The following is a 23482-nucleotide window of genomic DNA, read 5'->3' as shown; positions in this document are numbered from 1 at the left end:
GGTCGGACTGAAGGGAGACATCGAAGCAATTCAGAGGCGGGCTACTTGAACTGTTACCGGCAGGATCGATGAACAAGCAGGTGTTACGGAGACGCTTCAGGAACTCAGATGGGAATCCCGAAAGAGGGAAGGCGAACACTACTGAGAACATTTAGAGAACCGGCATTTGAAGCTACCTTCAGGACGACTCTACTGCAACCAAAGTACATTTCGCGTAAGGACCACGAAGGTAGGGTAAGTCTGGGAAAGTCGGGCCACTTTTCTTCTTCAGCATAAACTTTGTGTGTTTCTCAACTTTTCAACTTCAGGCAGCATGTTCGTATATAGTGTCATATAAACTTAAGCACAACGCCTTATTGAGGCACTGCCGCTTAGAATACAAGAGGTATGGTAAAAGGAAAACATACGTGAGAGCTCCGTCTCACCCATAGGTGCAGCAGTGAGATGGACCAGCGTACTCTGAGAGATGGACCGTAAGAAAAGGCTGTACATGAAGAAAAGAGTCAACAATATTCATGTGGCCTCCGTAAACAGGAAATGCACTGAATTCAATCGTCAATTTTATTAGTTTCGTAATAGATTTCGCCACACCCAACAGATTCATCTTCACCCCATTCATCAACGTTATTTTCGTAATCTCCTACAATATCTACATCTGATGAATACGATGAGCTATTTACACTATTTTTCTGTTTTAGCTTCTTCACTTTATTTTTCTCTTCACTAGTATTTCTCCTTGGTTAGCTTTTTGTGCCTTTTTTATGTTTCCTTTCTGCTGTTATCCGCCTATTTCTTTACCGTTTCAATATTTTCAGCATAGTTTAGCCCTTTGGGCGCAGTGACTGCCTTCTTCTTAAAATTCATGGTTTTATTAATGCATGGAACAGATGATATTTCTTCCAAAAGTTTTCTCTGTGTTGGTTTAGGAGTAGCCAGTTTTGAGATGGTAAACTTAGATGTTTTACGTTTAGCAGGAGTGGAGTCCGCAGTTGTGTAAGTGGAAGAAATTGCCTTGTATAGATAACACTTCTGACGAGCTTTGGATCAGCAGGTCTTTTGATGACCTTTGAAGTGGTTCGTTGGCCTGTGTGTGAGATTCTGTTCTTCCATTTGTTGGCACAGACATATCTTGCGGCAAATAAGCATAGTCCGGGACTTCGGCCCTCTTCAGTGGGGTTGTTCCACATCCCTTGTAACTAAATGTAGCTGTATTCCACCTCTCACACATTAAGGCAAGTGGTCCATCTCTCTCAAATAAGTACTGGTCCATCTCTCCCGACTGTCTGGGGGAGACGAACCACCCTCACTCATACCTGCAGATAGCGGAATCGTGTTAATTGTATTTGTAAAGCTCGCATGTAGGAAAAAAAAACTGCATCAATATTGCGCAAACTAAGCGTTAATACTATACTTGTATGGCTACACAATAAAACTTTTCGTCTCACCAGAACTAAGATGAAAATGTCAGCAACACTTTTGCACCACGTTTGTTCTTGAAAGAGGGCCTCGCAGGTAGCTTGAGCTGCTCTCCAGCGGCGCATTTGTGAACTACACCACTACTACGTCTCATCCTGGACTTACCCTAAGATAAGAGAGATTGGGGCTCGTACGGTGCCATAAGTACAGTTGTTTTTCCCTCGCTCTGTTGGTGAGTGGACCGTGCAAGGAAATCGCTAGTGATGGCTTGTTGAGTATGTACGTACACGTAGGTGTAGCTCAGTGATCAGAGTGTCTGGCTGCCTTCCGGAGGACCCGCATTCGTTTTCCGATACTGGCCGGGTTTTGTCCTCGGCGGGAGGACTGGAACAGGGTACCCTCTGTCTCGTGAGTTCAGCTGGGGAAACTACTTGACTGAGAAGCAGAAAGTCTAACGTCACGAAAACCGACAACGGCCGAGAGGGTGGTGGGCTGACCACACGGCCCTCCACAGTGCATCCGGTGGACTCCGTTGTCAGAGGATGACACGGTGGTCGGTCGGTTCCCCCTGGTCCTCAATACGTTGCAGATATCAGTCGTGGTGAAAACACTATTAGTGCCTTATGTCGGAGCAAAGTAAATTCCAGCGTGGCCAAATTGTTGGTGCTAGTATGCTGGATGCTTTCGTAACCGAGGCAGCCAAAGTGTTTGCTGTTTTCTCTGCGGCGCGCTGCGGTCATCTAGAACATGTTTTATCGCCTTTTAATACAAGTATGATTATTGTGTTCAACTGGTGTTATTGGCCATTTACCGGATCGGATGGTCAGCAACTGTAATGGCGAACGGACTCTACATCTACGTGATTACTCTGCAATTCACAATAAAGTGCCTGGCAGAATTCGTGCTTCTGACACAGCACAACCTGTATTTATTATTTCCGACAGCACTCGAAGTTTGTTTGAATACCAACGGGTTCCCTAAACGGAATTAGGAATGGTAATACGTTTTTCGTGTTTCCATATTTTTGTAGTTTTTTATTCTAAGAGTGTGTTACTGCTACGCACTTATTATGTGATCACCTCGAAACAGTTGCTGGAAAAAGTTTTAGTTTTTAATTCAGTCGTTTCATTCAGCAACTCTCTTTCGTTATTGATGTTATTAGCGGCTACTTCTAGCTCCTGTATGCTGGGCATGGGCGAACTTTTGGGTAATGTATGAAGCAAATGATTTTTGAATCTGCGGCCTGTTTCTGGGACACGGGCAACTAGAGGATATTTATAAGTCTCACCTGCTCTGAAAGAGTCGAGATGTTCTTGGAATCGGAATTTTTAGTTTATTGTATGTTTTGTCCAATGCAGCATGTGTAAGTTCTCTTCGGTACGCCACATCTAACTCAAAACGTCTGTTGTCTTATCTATTCATAAGTTGAAAATGAGGTGGTGAAAATCCGAATGAGTAACGACTCCGTTTTACTGATTAAGATTCAAAATGTTAAACTTTGAACGTTAACATATATCGTCCCATCATGAGGCTAAACTCTGACAAAATGGGATTAATTGTTTTTTTTTTCCTTTAGTGAACAGTTTCTTGTCATTCTCAACAAATTAAAAAAATCATTACAACTGTAACTATAAGTTTAAACTTGCGCATTCCTCTTTGAACGAATTGTTATGACAGGTGCCAGCTAGAGATAGATTTCTTTTCTCGTCTTTCTACACTATATAAACACATAGCCGTTTAACTCGCTTAAGAAGTGAATTAGACATTATTACTTCGATGTTAATCGCATTCCTACAACAAACAACTAATGTCGAGTTTTGACCATTGGCAATTGGCGTGTAATGTGTACCCGCTAATTACCGTTGGGCCGGAGCTGCATCTAGTATTGGCTGTATTAATTACAGCATCGTTCATTTGTTGTTATAACTTTTCAGACTTCAAAGTATTAGCAACAGACAGATTAAATTAGGCAAACTCTAACTTAAATGCATTGTCTAGTAACAGAAAAGTATTGTGATTCCAATAGACGTGTTGAAAGACAAATTCACACTTTTGTGTTTTGATTAGCGACGTACAGTAATTTATCTTCGACAAATGAGTTACACGTATAAGATAAATATGAGATTTTAGCACCGTTTAGGAGGCCCATAAGGGATAACTATTGTAACCTCCAAGTACGAGAAATCCCTTACTGTATGGGACGGTTGGCAACCCTGCCTTCTTTACACCTTAAGACGCCACCTGTCTGCTTTCATCTTGGTCTCATGGTACAAGCTACTGAAAATGCGGTCCAGCTTCCAATTAATTTGTTGTGGTTATTATGAACGGACGTGAACGACGGTTCTAATTAAAAGTTACTCACAGGATTATCGAACTCTAGCATTTATGAATACTTGGGTTAGCAGCAAAACACAGCACAACATATTTACACATCTATACATATAATAAAACTGTAACTGGCCAATGTTTCTACATAGGAGACATTTAACTTATAACTGCAATACAAGCCTAAAGAACTAGTTTTAAAATTTTTGTTTATTTGTTTGTTTGTCTGTTTGACCGTTAGTTTGTAGGAGCATCACGCAGAAACTACTTATCGTTGATAAGTTTCATCGAGTTGGCACTACTATTATCATTGACAAGTTTGTCGAGTTGACACTAAAAAATCTATTATCGGTCTTAAGTTTGTCGATTTAACACTAAAAATCAATTTAATACGTTTCTTCAGAGGTCTCCATCGTGTCTTATCGATATAAGTGAGTAATACACTTTTTGTGATTTCGTATTAGTGTCTTCGTTCGTTTAACTTCTTTCATTCGTCAACTCTTTCATCAACTGGTGTAACAATTATAGTTGATAAGATTGTCGAGTAGTAATAATGCCTTGCCAGAGATTTCGTCCATGTGGATCTCGACCCCTCAAGAATTTTGAAAAACCTTGGAGCTTATTATCGGTGAGAAAAACAGATATAAAAAAATTAAGGTTAAACTGTCAAAATGGCCAATGGTAAAGAATTGCAGTGTGTGTAAGCACAGATCCTATAATTTTCGTAATTTCTTTAAGTACAACACTAGGCTGTTCTGCTATCGAGGTCTACTGGTATTTCATACTTCAAATATCGGTATCTTTGCTTACAAACACAGCAATTCTTCACTGTTTTGGACTCGAGATCCACGCGGACGAAGTCGTGGGCCAAAGTTACTTTTTAGTAACACTCGTCCACTACCTCACTAACCACCGTTGCTCCGGTACACACTGACGCCATTACTCCATTCCATACTGCACAACACGACTTCAGCTGACTGGACACCACTGTACTGATTCGACTCGACCCGATCTATCAGCCCCGTGCAAACAGTACGTAACACTAGTCTAAACACCACCAGAAGCCACAACGGGACCGACCGGCCGCCGTGTCATCCTCCGCCCACAGGCAGATACGGAGGAGCGCGCGGTCAGCACACCGCTCTCCCGGCCCTTTTGTCAGTTTACGAGACCGGAGCCGCTACTTCTGAATCAAGTCGATCCTCAGTTTGCCTCACAAGGGCTCAGAGTACCTAACACTGCCGACGCACAATTCAGCTACATCATTCGAAGATTACTTTTACTCTAAGCTTCAGCCAGCAGATGTGCCGTAGGCTCAGAAACGATTGCATCGATTGTTGGTGATAATTCTTCCGGGTTATATGGCCGTGGTCCACGGAATTATTCTATTCCTAACGTTTCGTCGAATACTACGTCGGACATCTTCAGAGGTATGGCTGGTCCTGCTGAGTCCCGCCTAGCGATGGCAGTCTAAAACATAAAGTGTTTCGGAAGAGCACACATACTGATAGATACTTACATAAGAACTCCAATCATCACCCACAGCAAAAAAGAGGTGTAATCAAAAGTTTAGTGGACAGGGCAAAACGGATTTGTACGCCGGAAGATCAGGATACGGAACTGAATCATCTGAAACAGGCCTTCGAAAAGAATGGTTACTCAAACAAAGAAATTAATAGAGTTTTAAGACCTAATTACAGCAGGCTAAAGGAAAAGGATGGTACACAGCAATGGAAGAACACGGTGTCTTTACCTTTCATTAGTAAGGTTACAGATCGAATCGGCAAAATTTTGTTGAAACTTAGAGTGAAACCGGTAATCAAACTTACCAGAAAAATAGGACAAGTACTCCGTTCTGTTAAAGATAGAAGGCCACCATTATCATCTAGCGGTGTGTATAAAATTCCGTGTACTTGTGGCAAGATGGTACTACGAAAAGAAGTGTGAATACGAGGCTAAAAGAGCATAAAAGTCTTTGCCGACTGGGAAAAATAGATAAATCGGCCGTTGCGGAACATGCACTTCAGTCAGGTGACCATGTAGTTAAGTTTTCTGAACCTACAGTTTTAAGTGCTACCACGAACTATTATCCACGACTGTACAGAGAGGCTATTGAAATTTATAAACATGAAGATAATTTTAATAGAAAAGAAGAGGCCTTGAAATTAAGCGAGATATGGACAGTGCCGTTACAAAATCGATAAGTGATTTTTATCTATGACGGACTATTATCGATAGTTACATTTTATCCTTGACTAGTTTTCTCTCTGCTACTATGTGCGAGCTAGGCCACGCCCACTTTGCTCGGTATTTAGGCCGCTCTCCGACGCCCGACTCGTCAGTCGGCAGGACTCAGCAGGACCAGTCATACCTCTGAAGATGTCCAACGTAGTATTGGACGAAACGTTAGGAATAAAAGAATTCCATGGACCACGGCCATATAACCCGGAAGAATTATCAACAACAGTACCGTCCGGTCGTGAAAGCCTTCATTGTATGATTGCATCGATTACACCGCTCTCTAGATACGAAAATAATATTAAAATTTCCGTGAAAACTTGGCACGTGAGGAATCTTAAACCTCACCGTTTCCTCACCGATGTGGCAAATGGTGACTATTTGAGCACGCTCATTCGACAGGTACGACCTGGACGCAGGAGCTGGTGTGGCTTCTGATGAACGACCTGGACTTCGAGGCCGCTAAGGAGATGTGCATCACCAAACGGTTCCCGTACCTCGAGTGAGTACCCGCAGAGTGAAGTGTCGGAACGGCGGCTCCTTTGTAAGACTGCTGACCGCAGGCCCCGTGTTTACTGTTGCCGGCAGACACGTGAGCCTGGTGCCCGCGGCGGCCAGGCAGGGGGCGCCGGACACCATCAGGCAGGCAGCGGACCAGCCGCCGCCCAGACTCGTCAAGAGCCACCTGCCGCCGGCGCTCCTCCCCAGCCAGCTGTGGACCGTCAAGCCCAAGGTAAAGGGGGCTCTGCTGCAGTAGTGTCGTGGATTCCATCAGCATGTTTCAGGTGCCGAGTCCCACCGCCAATTACACTGTTGTTGTTATTGTGGTCTTCAGTCCTGAGACTGGTTTGATGCAGCTCTCCATGCTACTCTATCCTGTGCAAGCTTCTTCATCTCCCAGTACCTACTGCAGCCTACATCCTTCTAAATATGCTTAGTGTATTCATCTCTTGGTCTCCCTCTAAAACTTTTACCCTTCACGCTGCCCTCCAGTACGAAATTGGTGATACCTTGATGCCTCAGAACATGTCCTGCCAACCGATCCCCTCTTCTAGTCAAGTTGTGCCACAAACTCCTCTTCTCCCCAATTCTATTCAATACCTCCTCATTAGTTATGTGATCTACCCATCTAATCTTCAGCATTCTTCTGTAGCACCACATTTCGAAAGCTTCTATTCTCTTCTTGTCCAAACTAGTTATCGTCCATGTTTCACTTCCATACATGGCTACACTCCATAGAAACACTTTCAGAAACGACTTCCTGACACTTAAATCAATACTCGATGTTAACAAATTTCTCTTCTTCAGAAACGCTTTCCTTGCCATTGCCAGTCTACATTTTATATTCTCTCTACTTCGACTATCATCAGTTATTTTGCTCTCCAAAAAGCAAAACTCTTTTAGTTCTTTAAGTGTCTCATTTTCTAATCTAATTCCCTCAGCATCACCCGACTTAATTCGACTACATTCCATTGTCCTAGTTTTGCTTTTGTTGATGTTCATCTTATATCCTCCTTTCAAGACACTGTCCATTCCGTTCAATTGCTCTTCCAAGTCCTTTGCTGTCTCTGACATAATTACAAATTCATCGGCGAATCTCAAAGTTTTTATTTCTTCTCCATGGATTTTAATACCTACTCCGAACTTTTCTTTTGTTTCCTTTACTGCTTGCTCAATATACAGATTGAATAACATCGGGGAGAGGCTACAACCTTGTCTCACTCCCTTCCCAACCGCTGCTTCCCTTTCATGTCCCTCGACTCTTATAACTGCTATCTGGTTTCTGTACAAATTGTGAATAGCCTTTCGTTCCCTATATTTTACCCCTACCACCATTAGAATTTGAAAGAGAGTACTCCAGTCAACACTGTCAAAAGCTTCATCTAAGTCTACAAATGCTAGAAACGTAGGTTTGCCTTTCCTTAATCTTTCTTCTAAGATAAGTCGTAGGGTCAGTGTTGCCACACGTGTTCCAACATTTCTACTGAATCCAAACTGATCTTCCCCGAGGTCGGCTTCTATCAGCTTTTCCATTCATCTGTAAAGAATTCGCGTTAGTATTTTGCAGCTGTGACGTATTAAACTGATAGTTCGGTAATTTTCACATCTGTCAACACCTGCTTTCTTTGGGATTGGAATTATTATATTCATCTTGAAGTCTGAGGGAATTTCGCCTGTCTCATACATGTTGCTCACCAGATGGTAGAGTTTTGTCAGGACTGGCTCTCCCAAGGCCGTCAGTAGTTCCAATGGAATGTTGTCTACTTCCGCGGCCTTGTTTCGACTTAAGTCTTTCAGTGCTCTGTCAAACTCTTCACGCAGTATCATATCTCCCATTTCATCTTCATCTGCCTCCTCTTCCATTTCCATAATACTGTCCTCAAGAACATCGCCCCTGTATAGATTCTCTATATACTTCTTCCACCTTTCTGCTTTCCCTTCTTCGCTTACAACTGGGTTTCCATCAAAGCTCTTGATATTCATGCAAGTGGTTCCCCTGTCTCCAAAGGTCTCTTTAATTTCCCTGTAGGCAGTATCTATCTTACCCTTAGTGAGATAAGCCTCTACATCCTTACATTTGTCCTCTAGCCATCCCTGCTTAGCCATTTTGCACTTCCTGTCGATCTCACTTTTGAGACGTTTGTATTGCTTTTTGCCTGCTTCATTTACTGCATTTTTGTATTTTCTCCTTTCATCAGTTAAATTCAGTATCTCTTCTGTTACCCAAGGATTTCTACTAGTCCTCGTCTTTTTACCTACTTGATCTTCTGCTGTCTTTGCTATTTCATTCCTCAAAGCTACCCATTCTTCTTCTACTGTTATTCTTTCCCCCATTCCTGTCAATTGTTCCCTTATGATCACCCGGAAACTCTGTACAACCTGTGGTTCAGTCAGTTTATTCAGGTCCCATCTCCTTAAATTCTCACCTTTTTGCAGTTTCTTCAGTTTTAATCTACAGTTCATATTCAATAGATTGTTGTCGGAGGCCACATATGGCCCTGGAAATGTCTTACAATTTAAAACCTGGTTCCTAAATCTCTGTCTTACCATTATATAATCTATCTGAAACCTTCTAGTATCTCCAGGGTTCTTCCATGTATACAACCTTCTTTCATGATTCTTGAACCAAGTGTTAGCTATTAGATGCGATATTCCGCTCGCAGTGAACAGTACCTAACATGGTATCGTCACCTTTGTAGCTGTAGTCATCGTAAACAGGGTTCCTGTACCGGCCAATTTCACTGACATCGATTTGCTGTAGAATCGTGGAACATACTTTGTGTGCAGACATAAAGACCTTTCTAGACTCTGAGAAGCTCATCTGCAGAAACCAGCATGGTTTTAGGAAACAGCGCCCATGCGAGACACAGCTGGCCCTCTTTGTGCATGATATACAACAGGCTGTAGCTACCGGCTCCCATGTTGATGCCATATTTCTCGACTTTCCAAAGGCGTTCGACTCACTGCCGCACTGTCGCTCGCTACAAAAAGTGCGCGCTTACGGTCTATGCGATGACGTATGCGGTTGGATAGAAAGTTTTCTAACAGACAGGGAGCAGTATGTCGTCCTGAACGGGGTAACTTCAACAGGAACAAGAGTAACTTCAGGTGTGCCCCAGGGCAGCCTAATAGGTCCGCTACTTTTTAAGATTTACATAAACGATCTGGTTGATGGTATTGACAGCGGCCTTAGACTGTTTGCCGATGATGCTGTAGTCTACAGGGAAGTAGTATCACACGAAAGTTGTGTACAAATCAATCAGGATTTGCAGAAAATAAATGCGTCGTGTAATGACTGGCAGTTATCTCTCAATATTAGTAAGTGTAGCCTACTGCGTATAACAAGGCGAAAATCCCCATTAATGTATGAGTACAAAATAAATGCCCAGTCTTTCGAAGCGGTAACATCAGTCAAGTATCTGGGTGTGACTATTCGAAATGATCTCAAACGGAATGATCAGATTACACAAGCAACGGGTAAGGCGAACTCTAGATTGCGGTTTGAATTCTTGTGATAGCTCATTGAAAATGGATGCAGCTTAAAACTGAGCGCCTTCCGCAGAAAGGTGAAAGACGTGCGGTAAAAATGCACATTGGATTTCTGCTTAATATTAACTGAGTGAAAGCTCTTAATTCTTGGGAATAAGTTGATACTGTTAACAAGATACGATATACAGGGTGACTCACTAACTATTGCCATCTAGAATAACTCCGAAAGTATGATAGTAGCTGAAAAGTTTGTAGGATAAATGCAGCATGTGACAACTGGGGCCTAATATGGTGTAGGGCCCCCGCGTACAGGCAGAAGTGCCGCAACACGACGTGGCGTGCACTCGACTAATGTCTGAAGTAGTTCTGGAGGGAAATGACACCATGAATCCTGCAGGCCTGCCCATAAATCCGTAAGAATACGAGGGGGTGTAGATCTCTTTTTGCAAGGCATCCTAAATACGCTCAATAATATTCACGTCTGGGAAATTTGGTGGCCAGTGGAAGTGTTTAAACTCAGAAGAGTGTTCCTCGAGCCACTGTGTAGCAATTCTGTACGTGTGGGGTGTCCTGCTGGAATTGCCCGTCGGAATGCACAATGGACATGAATGGATGCAGGTGATCAGACAGTATGCTTACGTACGTGTCACCTGTCAGAGTCTAGACGTATCAGGGGTCCCATATCCCTCCAACTGGATACGCTCAACACCATTACAGGCCTTTCACCGGCTTGAACAGTCCTCTCCCGACATGCAGGGTCCATGGATTCATAAAGTTGTCACCATACCCGTACACGTCCATCCGTCCGATGCAAACTGAAACGAGACTCGTCCGACCACGCAACATGTTTCCAGGCATCAACAGTCCAATGTCGGGCCCAGGCAAGGCGTAAGGCTTTGTGTCGTGTAGTCATGAAGGGTACTCGAGTGGGCCTTCGGCTCCGAAAGCCCATATCGATGGTGTTTCGTTAAATGGTTCGGACGCTGACACTTGCTGATGGCCCAGCACTGAAATCTGCAGTAATTTGTGGAAGCGTTGTACTTCTGTCACGTTGAACGATTCTCTTGCAGGATCTTTTTCCGACCGCAGCGATGTCGGAGATTTGATGTTTTACGGGATTTCTGATATTCAGGGTACAATTGTGAAATTGCCGTACGGGAAAATTCCCACTTCATGGCTACCTCGGAGATGCTGTGTCCCATCCCTCGTGCGCAGACTATAGCAGCACGTTTAAACCCAGTCAAATCTTGATAAATTGCCATTGTAGCATCAATAACCGATCTAACAACTGCGCCACACACTCGTCTTATATAGGCGTTGCCGACCGCAGCGCCGTATTCTGCCTGTTTACATGTCTCTGTATTTGAATACGCATGTCTATACCAGTTTCTTTCGCGCTTCAGTGTAGTTAGTGTACTCGATACTGCCGCCCTCTATATACGTGCATGTTGCTAACCCATGAGTTTTGTCACATACTTGTATGTATGTAGATGCAGGTAATGTACGTGTATAAGGGGCAGTCCAATGAAAACGAAACAGACGGAAAGAACCATTTATCATTTCAAAAGTAATCGCCGTATGTGTTAATAGTTGTAACCCACTGTGAAGTATGGTCAATACCTTCATGGAGATATGTTTGCCATTGCCTGTTGAACCGTGACTGTACCCAGGCATGCACGTTTTCGTCCGAAGCAAATTGAGGGCCACGAATGTCTTCTTTCAGGACTCCAGAAATATGGAAATCGCATGGGGAGTGATCCGGATCGTATGGAGGATGTGTACTGACTTCCCAGCGATTCTTCTGCGGCGTACACGAACCAACCTTGTCAACTTAGTGTCACGATTTCTCCCCATACGATTTCCGTACTTCTGGAGCGCTGAGAAGAGACATTCGTGGCCGTGTATTTGCTTCGGGCGAAGAGGTGTACGCCTCGGTACAATCATGCTTCCGTAGACAACCGCAAACATTTCTCTAAAAAGGCACTGACCGTCTTGTCTGAGAGTGGGATAGATGTACTAACAGTTATTACGATTGCTTTTGAAAGAGTAAACAGCCTACTTACTTTTTTCCATGTGTCTCGTTTTCGTTTGACTGCCACTTTAGAGAGTCCCAGCACGAGTGCTATATACGCCACTCCCAGGCGCCAGAGTGAAGTGTGTGACGACTTCAACCCACAGGAAAAATAATTATCAAAATCTGAACTGTGAAGTAATCCAAAATTCTAGTTGGAAAATCACACTCTTTGTTACACTTCTCAATTGGTTACGATCCAACTTTGTTTATGAACTGAAAATTCTAATATTCACGAGAAACTGCTCTGAAATTAACCTGAACCGACAAAATTGTATATATATTCTCTGAAACTTCAAAGACATCTAAGACAATATCTGAAAGGATTTAGAAAAAGTGACAAAATTTCGTGAATCACACACAATACTGTTAATAATCGCATGAACACTGGGGGGGGGGGGGGGGGGGAGGGGGGGTTCACCATACATCTACCCACTTTTGAGTATAACCAGTGTCTCTTAATACTACGACTCGTAGCGATACAATATCAAAAACTTTTATTACTGGGTAAACAGTCCCTACGTGATTTGACAATTGACATTCATAATTCACGCTCGTGTCAGGAAATGCACCAATACCGGAATAGCAGCTTTTACGTTATTGGTCAGAACGCAAGCAATTATGGCGGTCGCCGTAATTTTCGCGCGAAGCCATATTTCGCGACAAAATACTCTTATTAGTCACTGTCATATATCTAGTTTCATAACAATACATAAAACGGCATAAAATAACTACAATAATTTTGACATGCAAGGAGAATTAGTTCTAATGAGAGGAAGAAGTTTATACAGGGCTATTACAAATGATTGAAGCGATTTCATAAATTCACTGTAGCTCCATTCATTGACATATGGTCACGACACACTACAGATACGTAGAAAAACTCATAAAGTTTTGTTCGGCTGAAGCCGCACTTCATGTTTCTGCTGCCAGAGCGCTCGAGAGCGCAGTGAGACAAAATGGCGACAGGAGCCGAGAAAGCGTATGTCGTGCTTGAAATGCACTCGCATTAGTCAGTCATAACAGTGCAACGACACTTCAGGACGAAGTTCAACAAAGATCCACCAACTGCTAACTCCATTCGACGACGGTATGCGCAGTTTAAAGCTTCTGGATGCCTCTGTAAGGGGAAATCAACGGGTCGGCCTGCAGTGAGCGAAGAAACGGTTGAACGCGTGCGGGCAAGTTTCACGCGTAGCCCTCGGAAGTCGACGAATAAAGCAAACAGGGAGCTAAACGTACCACAGCCGACGGTTTGGAAAATCTTACGGAAAAGGTTAAAGCAGAAGCCTTACCGTTTACAATTGCTAAAAGCCCTGACACCCGATGACAAAGTCAAACGCTTTGAATTTTCGGCGCGGTTGCAACAGCTCATGGAAGAGGATGCGTTCAGTGCGAAACTTGTTTTCAGTGATGAAGCAACATTTTTTCTTAATGGTGAAGTGAACAGACACAATGTGCGAATCTGGGCGGTAGAGAATCCTCACGCATTCGTGCAGCAAATTCGCAATTCACCAAAAGTTAACGTGTTTTGTGCGATCTCACGGTTTAAAGTTTACGGCCCCTTTTTCTTCTGCGAAAAAAACGTTACAGGACACGTGTATCTGGACATGCTGGAAAATTGACTCATGCCACAACTGGAGACCGACAGCGCCGACTTCATCTTTCAACAGGATGGTGCTCCACCGCACTTCCATCATGATGTTCGGCATTTCTTAAACAGGAGATTGGAAAACCGATGGATCGGTCGTGGTTAAGATCATGATCAGCAATTCATGTCATGGCCTCCACGCTTTCCCGACTTAACCCCATGCGATTTCTTTCTGTAGGGTTATGTGAAAGATTCAGTGTTTAAACCTCCTCTACCAAGAAACGTGCCAGAACTGCGAGCTCGCATCAACGATGCTTTCGAACTCATTGATGGGGAGATGCTGCGCCGAGTGTGGGAGGAACTTGATTATCGGCTTGATGTCTGCCGAATCACTACAGGGGCAAATGTCGAACATTTGTGAATGCCTGTATGTGTGTGCAAAGCATTGTGAAAATATCTCAAATAATAATGTTATTGTAGAGCTGCGAAATCGCTTCAATCATTTGTAATAACCCTGTATTTACTGGTGTTTCAACAATGACTACCACGCAAATTTTAATTCACTGATTGTAATTTTAGTTTCGTTAGCAGAAAGCAATCATAAACCAAACAAAGAATTTATTTGAATACAGTCTGTAATTCTTATACTTTTAATAGAGAAAGAAAGTTTCTAGGTCAGGGGATAGCGTTCGGCGAAATCCATTAACTTTTTGTTGCATACGAAGCTTTGCGTTGGGCAGCACGATGTCGGCGGGTTACGATGATGAGAGCAGGATACAGGCAGTTCCGCTGGTTAATCTTCTCCGGCGAAACGCAAATAAAGTTCCGGCACAGCTGTATCATTAACCCCGTGGTGATTAACAAACCACAAGACGCCAGTATACGACCGTTGTTGACATGTCCTCTCTTTCAAAGTACATTACGTAGACATCGCTCATTTTTACACTTTATGCACTGTCCGTGACGCTATCGTCCATAATTACACAGTTCGTCACATTCATATAGTCTTAGCCACAAATACACAGTTCATTGAATTGTTCTTGTGTGTGAAGCACACCGTAAACAATGTCCACTCTGTTCTTGCATTTCAGACTTCGACGACGTGACTGAATGTCATTTGTGTTGCACAGTTAAAGTCTTCACTTTCACGGCTTGATAGAATGTGATAGACAACAGTTTCACCACCCAAAACCAATACCAGCAAAGTTCATTCGCATAAAAGCACTGTTCGTGTCGGCCACAACAAAGTGACCGGTTTATCTGCTCTTAAAGTTCGGTGGCGATGGCATTACATATCGCAGTGGTAAAGAGAATAAACAATCTGATAGTTCGGTATCACTGTCCATACAATTACGTATGCTTTTCATAAAACACAGTACCATTTTTCCGCGCACGCTTAGCAGACACACGATCCACCATCCCATCTACTACACAACAACCTTTCGACTATCGATATCACTATCGCTGTCCCCTGTCTATAGATGTTATATCGTTATCGTAAATTACATAAATCTTTATAAATGTTATTGACTGCATTTTTCATATTTAATAATATTCCAAAAGAGAACTTTACAAACTTTACGACAGATACAAAACAAGAAATATATTTATCCGTTGGCAAACGAAATAATCACAATTACATCTTTACATTTAAAAACCACAGGAGAATGTTACATAATCACAAGTAGAAATGCCCATATGAACAAAAGAAAAAGAATAGAAATCTAAAGAAATTCACAAAAAAATTATATGCGTAATTAGCAATGCCTTCACAAGTGGCGGTCTCGTCTGTTTTGCAGATCATATACGTCGCCAGAAGTCCGAAAGACGCCGCCACCTCGTTCTACTACCACAACTGCCTCATCCACGGGCTCAAACTCTCACTGGATGAGTTCCTCGAGTGTTTCCTCGCTGACTGTGGTGAGTGAAGTAGAATCCCGGATATGTCCTGTTAAACAGCAGCGATGAAATTAAGTACTGTGGAGGGTGATTCAAATAGTATGGGACAAAAAGAGAGTGTTCCTGTGACTGCAGTAATGGCTTTATATCGGGAATACCCAGATACACTGGAAGGTTAGCTCTTACAGCTTAGGTTGGCAACAATGAGGCAATGGAAAGTCGCCGTTGTTGTTTATCGCTGGCGTTAGTATTCGAAATGGTGGCATCCGCCATAGAAGAGGAGTACGATGTCATAGAATACGTAAAAAATATCATCAGTAATCCTTGTTGAAATATATTTTCGGGCCTTTTTCTATAAAGTGGCACCACACCGTCAAGATGCGTAAGCAAGAAGAATAACCGTAGGATGGCCACCAGTCGAGAATGAAGTGGTGGAAAACATTCGCACGATCTGAGAAAGAAACCCCAGAAAGTTCACGAGTCGTGCCAGCAGGGAAGTGGACGTGTCGCAGTCGACATTGTGGCGTGTGTTGCGCAAGCGTCTGCAGTTCGAGGCTTACAGAACTTAAATGGTGCAGCCGCTAAAAGCAGCCGATAAACTGAAACGGAGAAAACTATGCACAGACTTTCAAGCACGTTTGGAGGCGGACGGTTTCGCAGACAGTCTTGTGTTTCCTGCCGAAGCCACATTTCACTGAAGTGACAAAGTGAAAGAGCATAATTTGTAATGCCGCATCCCTCTCTGGAAGCTGAACGTGAGTCTCTGAAGCTTAACGTTTTCTACGCGCTAATAAACCACAGAGTCTTTGGTTCTTCCTCCTTCGCGGAACCTACCGTTACAAGCATAGCCTTTCTCGGTATGCTTTCTGTCTCGTCGATGCTTCAGCTGACAGAAAAGGTACTTAGTTTTGCAGCAGGACGGACCCTCGTCACGTTGGCCTAACCTCGTACACTACACCAGTGGTTCTTTTGTTTTGAGAATGTGTAGCATATGGTTTCCGTACCCCCATTTCCGCAGGACTGAACAACAGTTAAAGCACCGTACAGTCGGCGGGGTTAAGGCCGTTGATCGGACTACGTTCAAACGGACCTGGTAGGAAATGCAGCGCCAGAGAGACGTCTGCCGTGCCACAAATGGAGCACATACCGAACATCTGTGAATGTCCATAGCAGCAGTGGCAGTTAACCTTTCAGTCTATATATATATTTCTGAAATAAACTCATTACTTCTGTCACAGGAATACTTTCTTTCTGTCACGTTCATTTTCCATTACTCTGTATCATATTTCAAATCGTTGTTAGTTAGTTACGTGTTCTAGTGATCAACAGCACGGAAAACCGTTATGATGTGGAACGTGTCAAATGCACAAGAAATGCGCACAGGAAACAAGATATTTTTTTTCCCCTCCAGATTTATTTACTCATATTCAAATGGTTCAAATGGCTCTGAGCACTATGAGACTCAACTGCTGGGGTCATTAGTCCCCTAGAACTTAGAACTAGTTAAACCTAACTAACCTAAGGACATCACAAACATCCATGCCCGAGGCAGGATTCGAACCTGCGACCGTAGCGGTCTTGCGGTTCCAGACTGCAGCGCCTTTAACCGCACGGCCACTTCGGCCGGCTACTCATATTCAAGAATTCATCTATGGTATAGAAAGAGTTGTCGAGAAGGTATGATTTCAATTTGTTTTTGAAACTATTACTGCTGTCTGTCCGACATTTTATTTCATCTGGTAATTTATCAAAAAGTTTTATAGCAGCATATTTTACCCCTTTCTGTGGCAAAGATAGGTTAAGTAAAGGATAGTGTAGGTCTTTCTTTTTTCTAGCATTGTAATCATGAATATTGCTGTTGATTTTAAACTGGTCCATGTTGTTGAGAAAAAATTTCATTACTGAGTAAATGTACTGTGCAGCAGTTGTAAGAATTCCTAACCTTTTAAACAGATGCATTCAAGATGAGCGGGGTGGCCAAGCGGTTAAAGGCGCTACAGTCTGGAAACACGTGACCGCTACGGTCGCACGTTCGAATCCTGCTTCGGGCATGGATGTGTGTGATTTCCTTAGGTTGGTTAGGTTTAAGTAGTTCTAAGGGACTGATGACCTTAGAAGTTAAGTCCCATAGTGCTCAGAGCCATTTGAGCCATACAAGATGAGCGGCTACGAACCTCACACATTATTCTAACTACTTTCTTTTTAGCAGTGAACACCTTTTGCCTAAGTGTTGAGTTGCCTCAGAATATTATTCCGTATGACATCAAAGAGTGGAAGTATGCAAAGTATGTTAGCTTACTAATTTCTACATCCTCAAAATTGGCAATTATCCTGATTGCAAAAGTTGCTGAACCTAGTCGCTTTAGGAGATCCAAAATATGAATTTTCCAATTAAGATTCTCATCTATGTGTACACCCAAAACCTTAGTATGCTCTACCCTAGCTACTGACTTCTTTTGATGTGTTATGTTTATTGAAGGAATTACACTTTTTGCAGCACTTGTTGTGATCTTCAGTCCGAAGACCGGTTTGGTGCTGCTGTCCACACCACTCTATCCTGTGCAAGCCTCTTCACCTCTGAGTAGCTACGCATCCCACATTCACTTGACCCTGCCTATACAGGCTGTTTCCGTGACAGCGTGCAATGTCAGGCAGGGAACATGCCAGCTTCGAGGGTTAATAGGAATAAAATCGCATTACTGTGTGCTTTCTTATTTACATTAGTTACAGTTAACTTCAAATACCATCATTGGCACAATGAATGTACCATTTGTACTGTACCTTACAAAATGTGCCGAAACTGACGACCATCAACCTCAATGCAAGCACGACATCTGCGAATGAGGTTCTGACGCACCCTGACAAATATCCCTGGTCTGTTTCCAATTACATCAGACGCAGCTACAATTCTGGCAACTAATTCCATCTCCGTATCCACAGGGGTCCCATACACGAGTGACTTTAGATATCCCCATAGGAAGTAATGGAAGGGATTCAGGTCAGGAGTCCTCGCAAGCCGTGGAATAGCACCTCCTTTCCAATCCAGCGACCAGGAAATACAGCAATGAGATGGTTGCGGACATCCACACTGAAGTGAGGCGGTGCTCCGTCATGTTATATCCACATCGTCTCACGAACGGCCAAGGGTTCGCTCTCCAACAATTGAGGTAGACCTCTTTGCACGAACGTCAAGTACAAGCGGCCATTAGCACGGCCAGGCAGAAGATATGGCGCAGTGAGTCTGTCGCGTACAGTGCCAGCCCAGATATTAACTGCAGCACATGTTCAGATGTGTGTGAAATCTTATGGGACTTAACTGCTAAGGTTATCAGTCCCTAAGCTTACACACTACTTAGCCTAAATTATCCTGAGGACAAACACACACACCCACGGCCGAGGGAGGACTCGAACCTCCGCCGGGACCAGCCGAACAGTCCATGGCTGCAGCGCCGAGACCGCTCGGCTAATCCCGCGCGGCGCAAAACGTACCTGATGGTGTGACTCTGCTAGAGCGTGAGGGTTTTCCTCATCCCACGCATTGCTATTCGTGCTGTTCGAAATACCATTACGATCAAATGAGGCCTTGTCAGTAAACAGCACGGTTTGGAGGAAATCTCTTCGGTGAGCCCGTTGTTGCAGCAACCTGACACAACGCCGTCCTTGGTGAAAAGTCAGTCACAGTCACTGCATGGACTCGTTGTGGGTGATACGGGTGTAACTGTTGTTCGTGGAGTACTCGGCATGCCCTAGTACGTGCAGCGCCCATTTTACCCGCAATACGACGAGACCTTGTAGTGGGGTCCGCTACAACATGTTCCGGCACCTCCTCTTCAAGATCGGGTGAGCGAGTGGTGCTCATGTTGCCAGCTACCTCGTTTCTTCTATCGAATCACCAACTTTCTCCTCCAAATGCGAAAATATTTTGTTGACACCGACTTACATAGGGAAGAACGATCATCACGATAAAATAAGGGAAATTAGTGTGTAACGTCCCCTTAGAAAAATTAATGAATTACTGTGCTGATAAACCTCTCCCATTATTTGATTTTCAAACAGCTGAGCAGAACTGAACGTACTCAGACATTTCGCTCTTTACCTATTCTGATCGACACTAAACTGACACACAATATTTTTAGCGCAACGCAATCTCACTTTCAATAATCCTTACAAAAGAATGGCCCTGACTAACATTAACCTATACGTTTCACAAATCACTTACCTCACAAAAATCTTCGTTACTCGAACTACTGCAATACAGCGAGCGCCACTACAGCCAGCTAAATAAAAGATTCAAACTACTGAAGGCACTAACTACTGATAGGCATAGTTAGCAAATGAAAGGTTTTCATAGAGAACAAGCAATGTATTTACCTTAATAGTGTTCAAAAGTCATAATATATATATATCAATCCATGATATCCAATATCAATCGTCCGCTCATCTTAATATCTCAAAATTCTGCCATCTCTCTCCCCACATCCACCACTGCTGGCGGCTCACCTCCAACTGCGCAACGCTACGAGCTGTTAACATCTAACTGTCAAACACTACAATAGCCAACAACAATGCAAACCAGCCACAGACTGCACACAGCACAGTCAGTGATTTTCACACAGAGTGCTACGTGGCGTTACCAATAAAAAACCTATACAGCCTACTTACAAGACCTCGTACGGAAAGATATAGGTGATCATTGTTTCCGCGCGCTACACGACATTGGAATAACAGAGAATTGTGAAGGTGGTTCGATGAACCCTCTGTCAGGCACTTAAATGTGATTTGCAGAGTATCGATGTAGATGTAGATGTAGAATCAGTCTGCCGCATTTGTGAATCGAGAGAAATAAACACTCGTCGTGACGGATGATGCCTGCTAGGAAATCGTTCCCTGTACAGCCTTTCAGCAGCGAGGGCATTGCAACGTACCTCCCCACACACAAGGAGCATGTCAGTGAGTGCTGCGAGACAGTACCGGTACTGCTCCATCGTATTGGGCTGTACGTATCTGAATCCCACAGAGTAATGAAAGGGTCTGTCGTTGATTTGTAGCGCGTTCTGCCATGATCGTTGTTGTTGTTGTGGTCTTCAGTCCAGAGACTGGTTTGATGCAGCTCTCCATGCTACTCTATCCTGTGCAAGCTTCTTTATATCCAAATACCTACTGCAACCTACATCCTTCTGCTTAGTGTACTCATCTCTTTGTCTCCCTCTACGATTTTTACCCTCCACACTGCCCTCCAATACTAAATTAGTGATCCTTTGATGTGTCAGAACATGCCCTACCAACCGATCCCTTTTTCTAGTCAAATTGTGCCACAAATTTCTTTTCTTCCCAATTCTATCCAATACCTCCTCATTAGCTATGTGATCTACCCATCTAATCTTCAGCATTCCTCTGTAGCACGACATTTCTGACATGGAACAATGTAAATACGATTCAACAGAGCCATCCTATGGGGAAGTAAAGTAAACAACACCTGCATCATGACTTCCTAGTAATAGGGCACGTCTCCTTGTTTCCTGGCAGGAGATAAAAAAATACATGTAAATAAACAGCGCAGTACATGTAAACCTGTGCGCATGTTAGTTGTAAGTAAGGTGGACAGTAGCAACGTTAGACAAAGCGGTAGACAAGTTTACATACGTATCTCCTCAAGCTGGTCTCTCCGACTCCAGGTTGGCTACCTCAAACTGTCCAGTGGAGAATTCTGTACGTCCTCTTACAGTTTTGCACGCTCTGACGAAAACACCCCGCACACCCAACCTTGGACTCTGCCTACACTTCCTAACCGCCTCATTTCCTTCCATTAGCAAAATGAAAATTTCTTGCTCTATCTGTTCATTTGGTCGAGTTTTGCCACAAATTTCGTTTCTTCCCGATTCGATCCAATACCTGTTGGTTCGTAATCCGATCCACGCACTGAACCCTCTGCGTTCGTGTGTAGCAGCAGATATCAAAAGGTTCTGTCCTGTTCTTGTCCAGTCTGTTTATCGTCCACGTGTCACTTCTGTAGAAGGCTACACCTCAGAAAAGAGTTCCTAACACTAAAATTTGTAGTAAATCGTGATATATTTCCTTTTTTCAGAAAAGCTTCTTTCATTGTTGTCAGTCTTCCCAAAACAGAAGTTAGTGCGTTGTTGTAAGGTCACCCCATATTTGTCACGGACGCCGAAATGCGGACTTTCGACGAAGTGGTTATCGCCGCTGGACGGAGCTGCGCGTGCACACTGCACGAGAGCGACGTGTGGAGCGACGTGTGGAGACGCTGCACCGTGTCCAGTGCACCCGCAGTCCAGTGGTCCGCTACCAACAGACACAGCAGTGACCGCACTGTGCGCGTCTCTGCAAGCAGATTCACCATTCCGCAACTTCTGTTTTGGGGACTCTGACCCTGTAGGTACAGCATGTGTGGACATACACCGTCCGAAAAATACGAGTGTAAAGCCAAAAGTAAGGTCTCCTATTTTTTTATAAGCACATAGACCTGTTTATTTCTACAATGGTTTGCATCAATTTACAGCTTGAACATTAGCTATTTTTCGACATAATTACCATTTCCGTCGATGAATTTTTGTAGACGCTGTGGCAGTTTTTGTATGCCCATGTCATACCAGCTCGCCGCCGTGCTGTTCAGAAAGTTATGAAGCTCTTCTTTCTCCTCGTCGTCGGAGCTGAATCGCTTTCCGGCGAAATGTTCTTCTAACCAGTCCAGAAAGTTGTCCTGTTCGGCTGCAAGGCGGCGAAGAAATGCGCGGGAAGCATCAGCTCGTTGCCGCGTGTGGTCCTCAGTCAGCATGCGTGGCTCCCACCTTGTGCACACATCCCGGTAGTTCAATGTTTCCGTTAAAATTCTGTGAGCGGTGCTTCGGGAAACCTCAGGAACCAACGTGCAGAGATAATTCAGGGTGATCCGCCGATCTTCACGCATGCTTTGCTCAACCTTGAGCACTGTCTCCTCAGAAATTGACGGTCTCCCGCACCTTTGTTCGTCGTGAATTTCGGTCCGACCAGCTGCAAACTCTTTACACCACTTACGGACATTTTTGACATCCGTGCACGACTCAGCACGCACTTCCGTCAATTGGCGATGGATCTGAATCGGCGCAGTGCCCTTTGCGTTCAAAAACCGGATAACTGCGCGCAATTCGCACTTGGCGGTAACATCCAACGGGAGCTCCATTCTCAACGGCTGCCGAGTCAAGACTGAGCGCCTCAGCGCGGCGTGCGCATGTTTACACACAGCGCGTGAAGCACTCTTCATGTGTGACCAACTGCCGCACAAATAGGTTTCTGTACTTATAAAAAAATAGGAGACCTTACTTTTGGGATTACCTTCGTAAAAATGAAGCACCCGGAAGCGGAGGAGGGAAGTGAAGCTTCGCGCGTTGGGAAGGTACGCTATGTTATTTCCGCGATTAGAAAATCGAGTCAAATTTAGAAAGAACTTGAGAGTGTGAGTTCACTTCTTCGGTGTGACGTCGCACCCTCTCAGGACCGGATTCAAGGACTGATTCTGTTGGGTAGAGTGTGACGAAGCCGTCGTATCCTGTCCAGAGGTGAGCTCGCCCACAACAGCATCCTGGATACTCACACTAGGGCGGAGTCTGAGCCGGCCCCGTACAGGTTCTACTGCGGACGGAATTAGGGGCTTTGCTGGCTCAACATCGCGCACTAAGTTCGTAGAGGCACGTGCCACGGGGCTGGACGACCGTTGTCCTGTTGAAAAATGGCACCACAACACTGTCGCACGAGGGGTAGCACACGAGGACGCATGGTGTCCTCGACGTACTGCCCTCAGTCAGTACCAGGCGTGAGATGAGGACGTACCTCGAGGTTTCCGCACCATCACATCAGGAGTAACACCGCCGCTCTTCTTGAAAACATTGCTAGAGTGGAGCCTCTCCCGAGGCTTCCTCCATTCTCGCTGAACCACTGTTGACTGCTGAACACAC

At 44.1% G+C, this 23482-nt stretch overlaps 1 protein-coding gene across 1 annotated transcript in view; it reads left to right on the top strand.

Annotated features, from left to right (window-relative positions):
• The window catches only part of LOC126425185 (luciferin sulfotransferase-like), a 65025-nt gene that overhangs the window by 10056 nt on the left and 31487 nt on the right, over positions 1-23482 (top strand). Inside the window, exons 3-5 of the mRNA XM_050088139.1 lie at positions 6382-6481; positions 6568-6712; positions 15431-15551. Coding sequence (XP_049944096.1) covers positions 6382-6481; positions 6568-6712; positions 15431-15551 — 366 coding nt within the window. The remainder of the gene's footprint in view (positions 1-6381; positions 6482-6567; positions 6713-15430; positions 15552-23482) is intronic.

This window comes from Schistocerca serialis, chromosome 10 (assembly GCF_023864345.2).
Source record: "Schistocerca serialis cubense isolate TAMUIC-IGC-003099 chromosome 10, iqSchSeri2.2, whole genome shotgun sequence".
Taxonomy (NCBI): domain Eukaryota; kingdom Metazoa; phylum Arthropoda; class Insecta; order Orthoptera; family Acrididae; genus Schistocerca; species Schistocerca serialis.
This window is presented reverse-complemented; position numbering and strand designations above follow the sequence as displayed.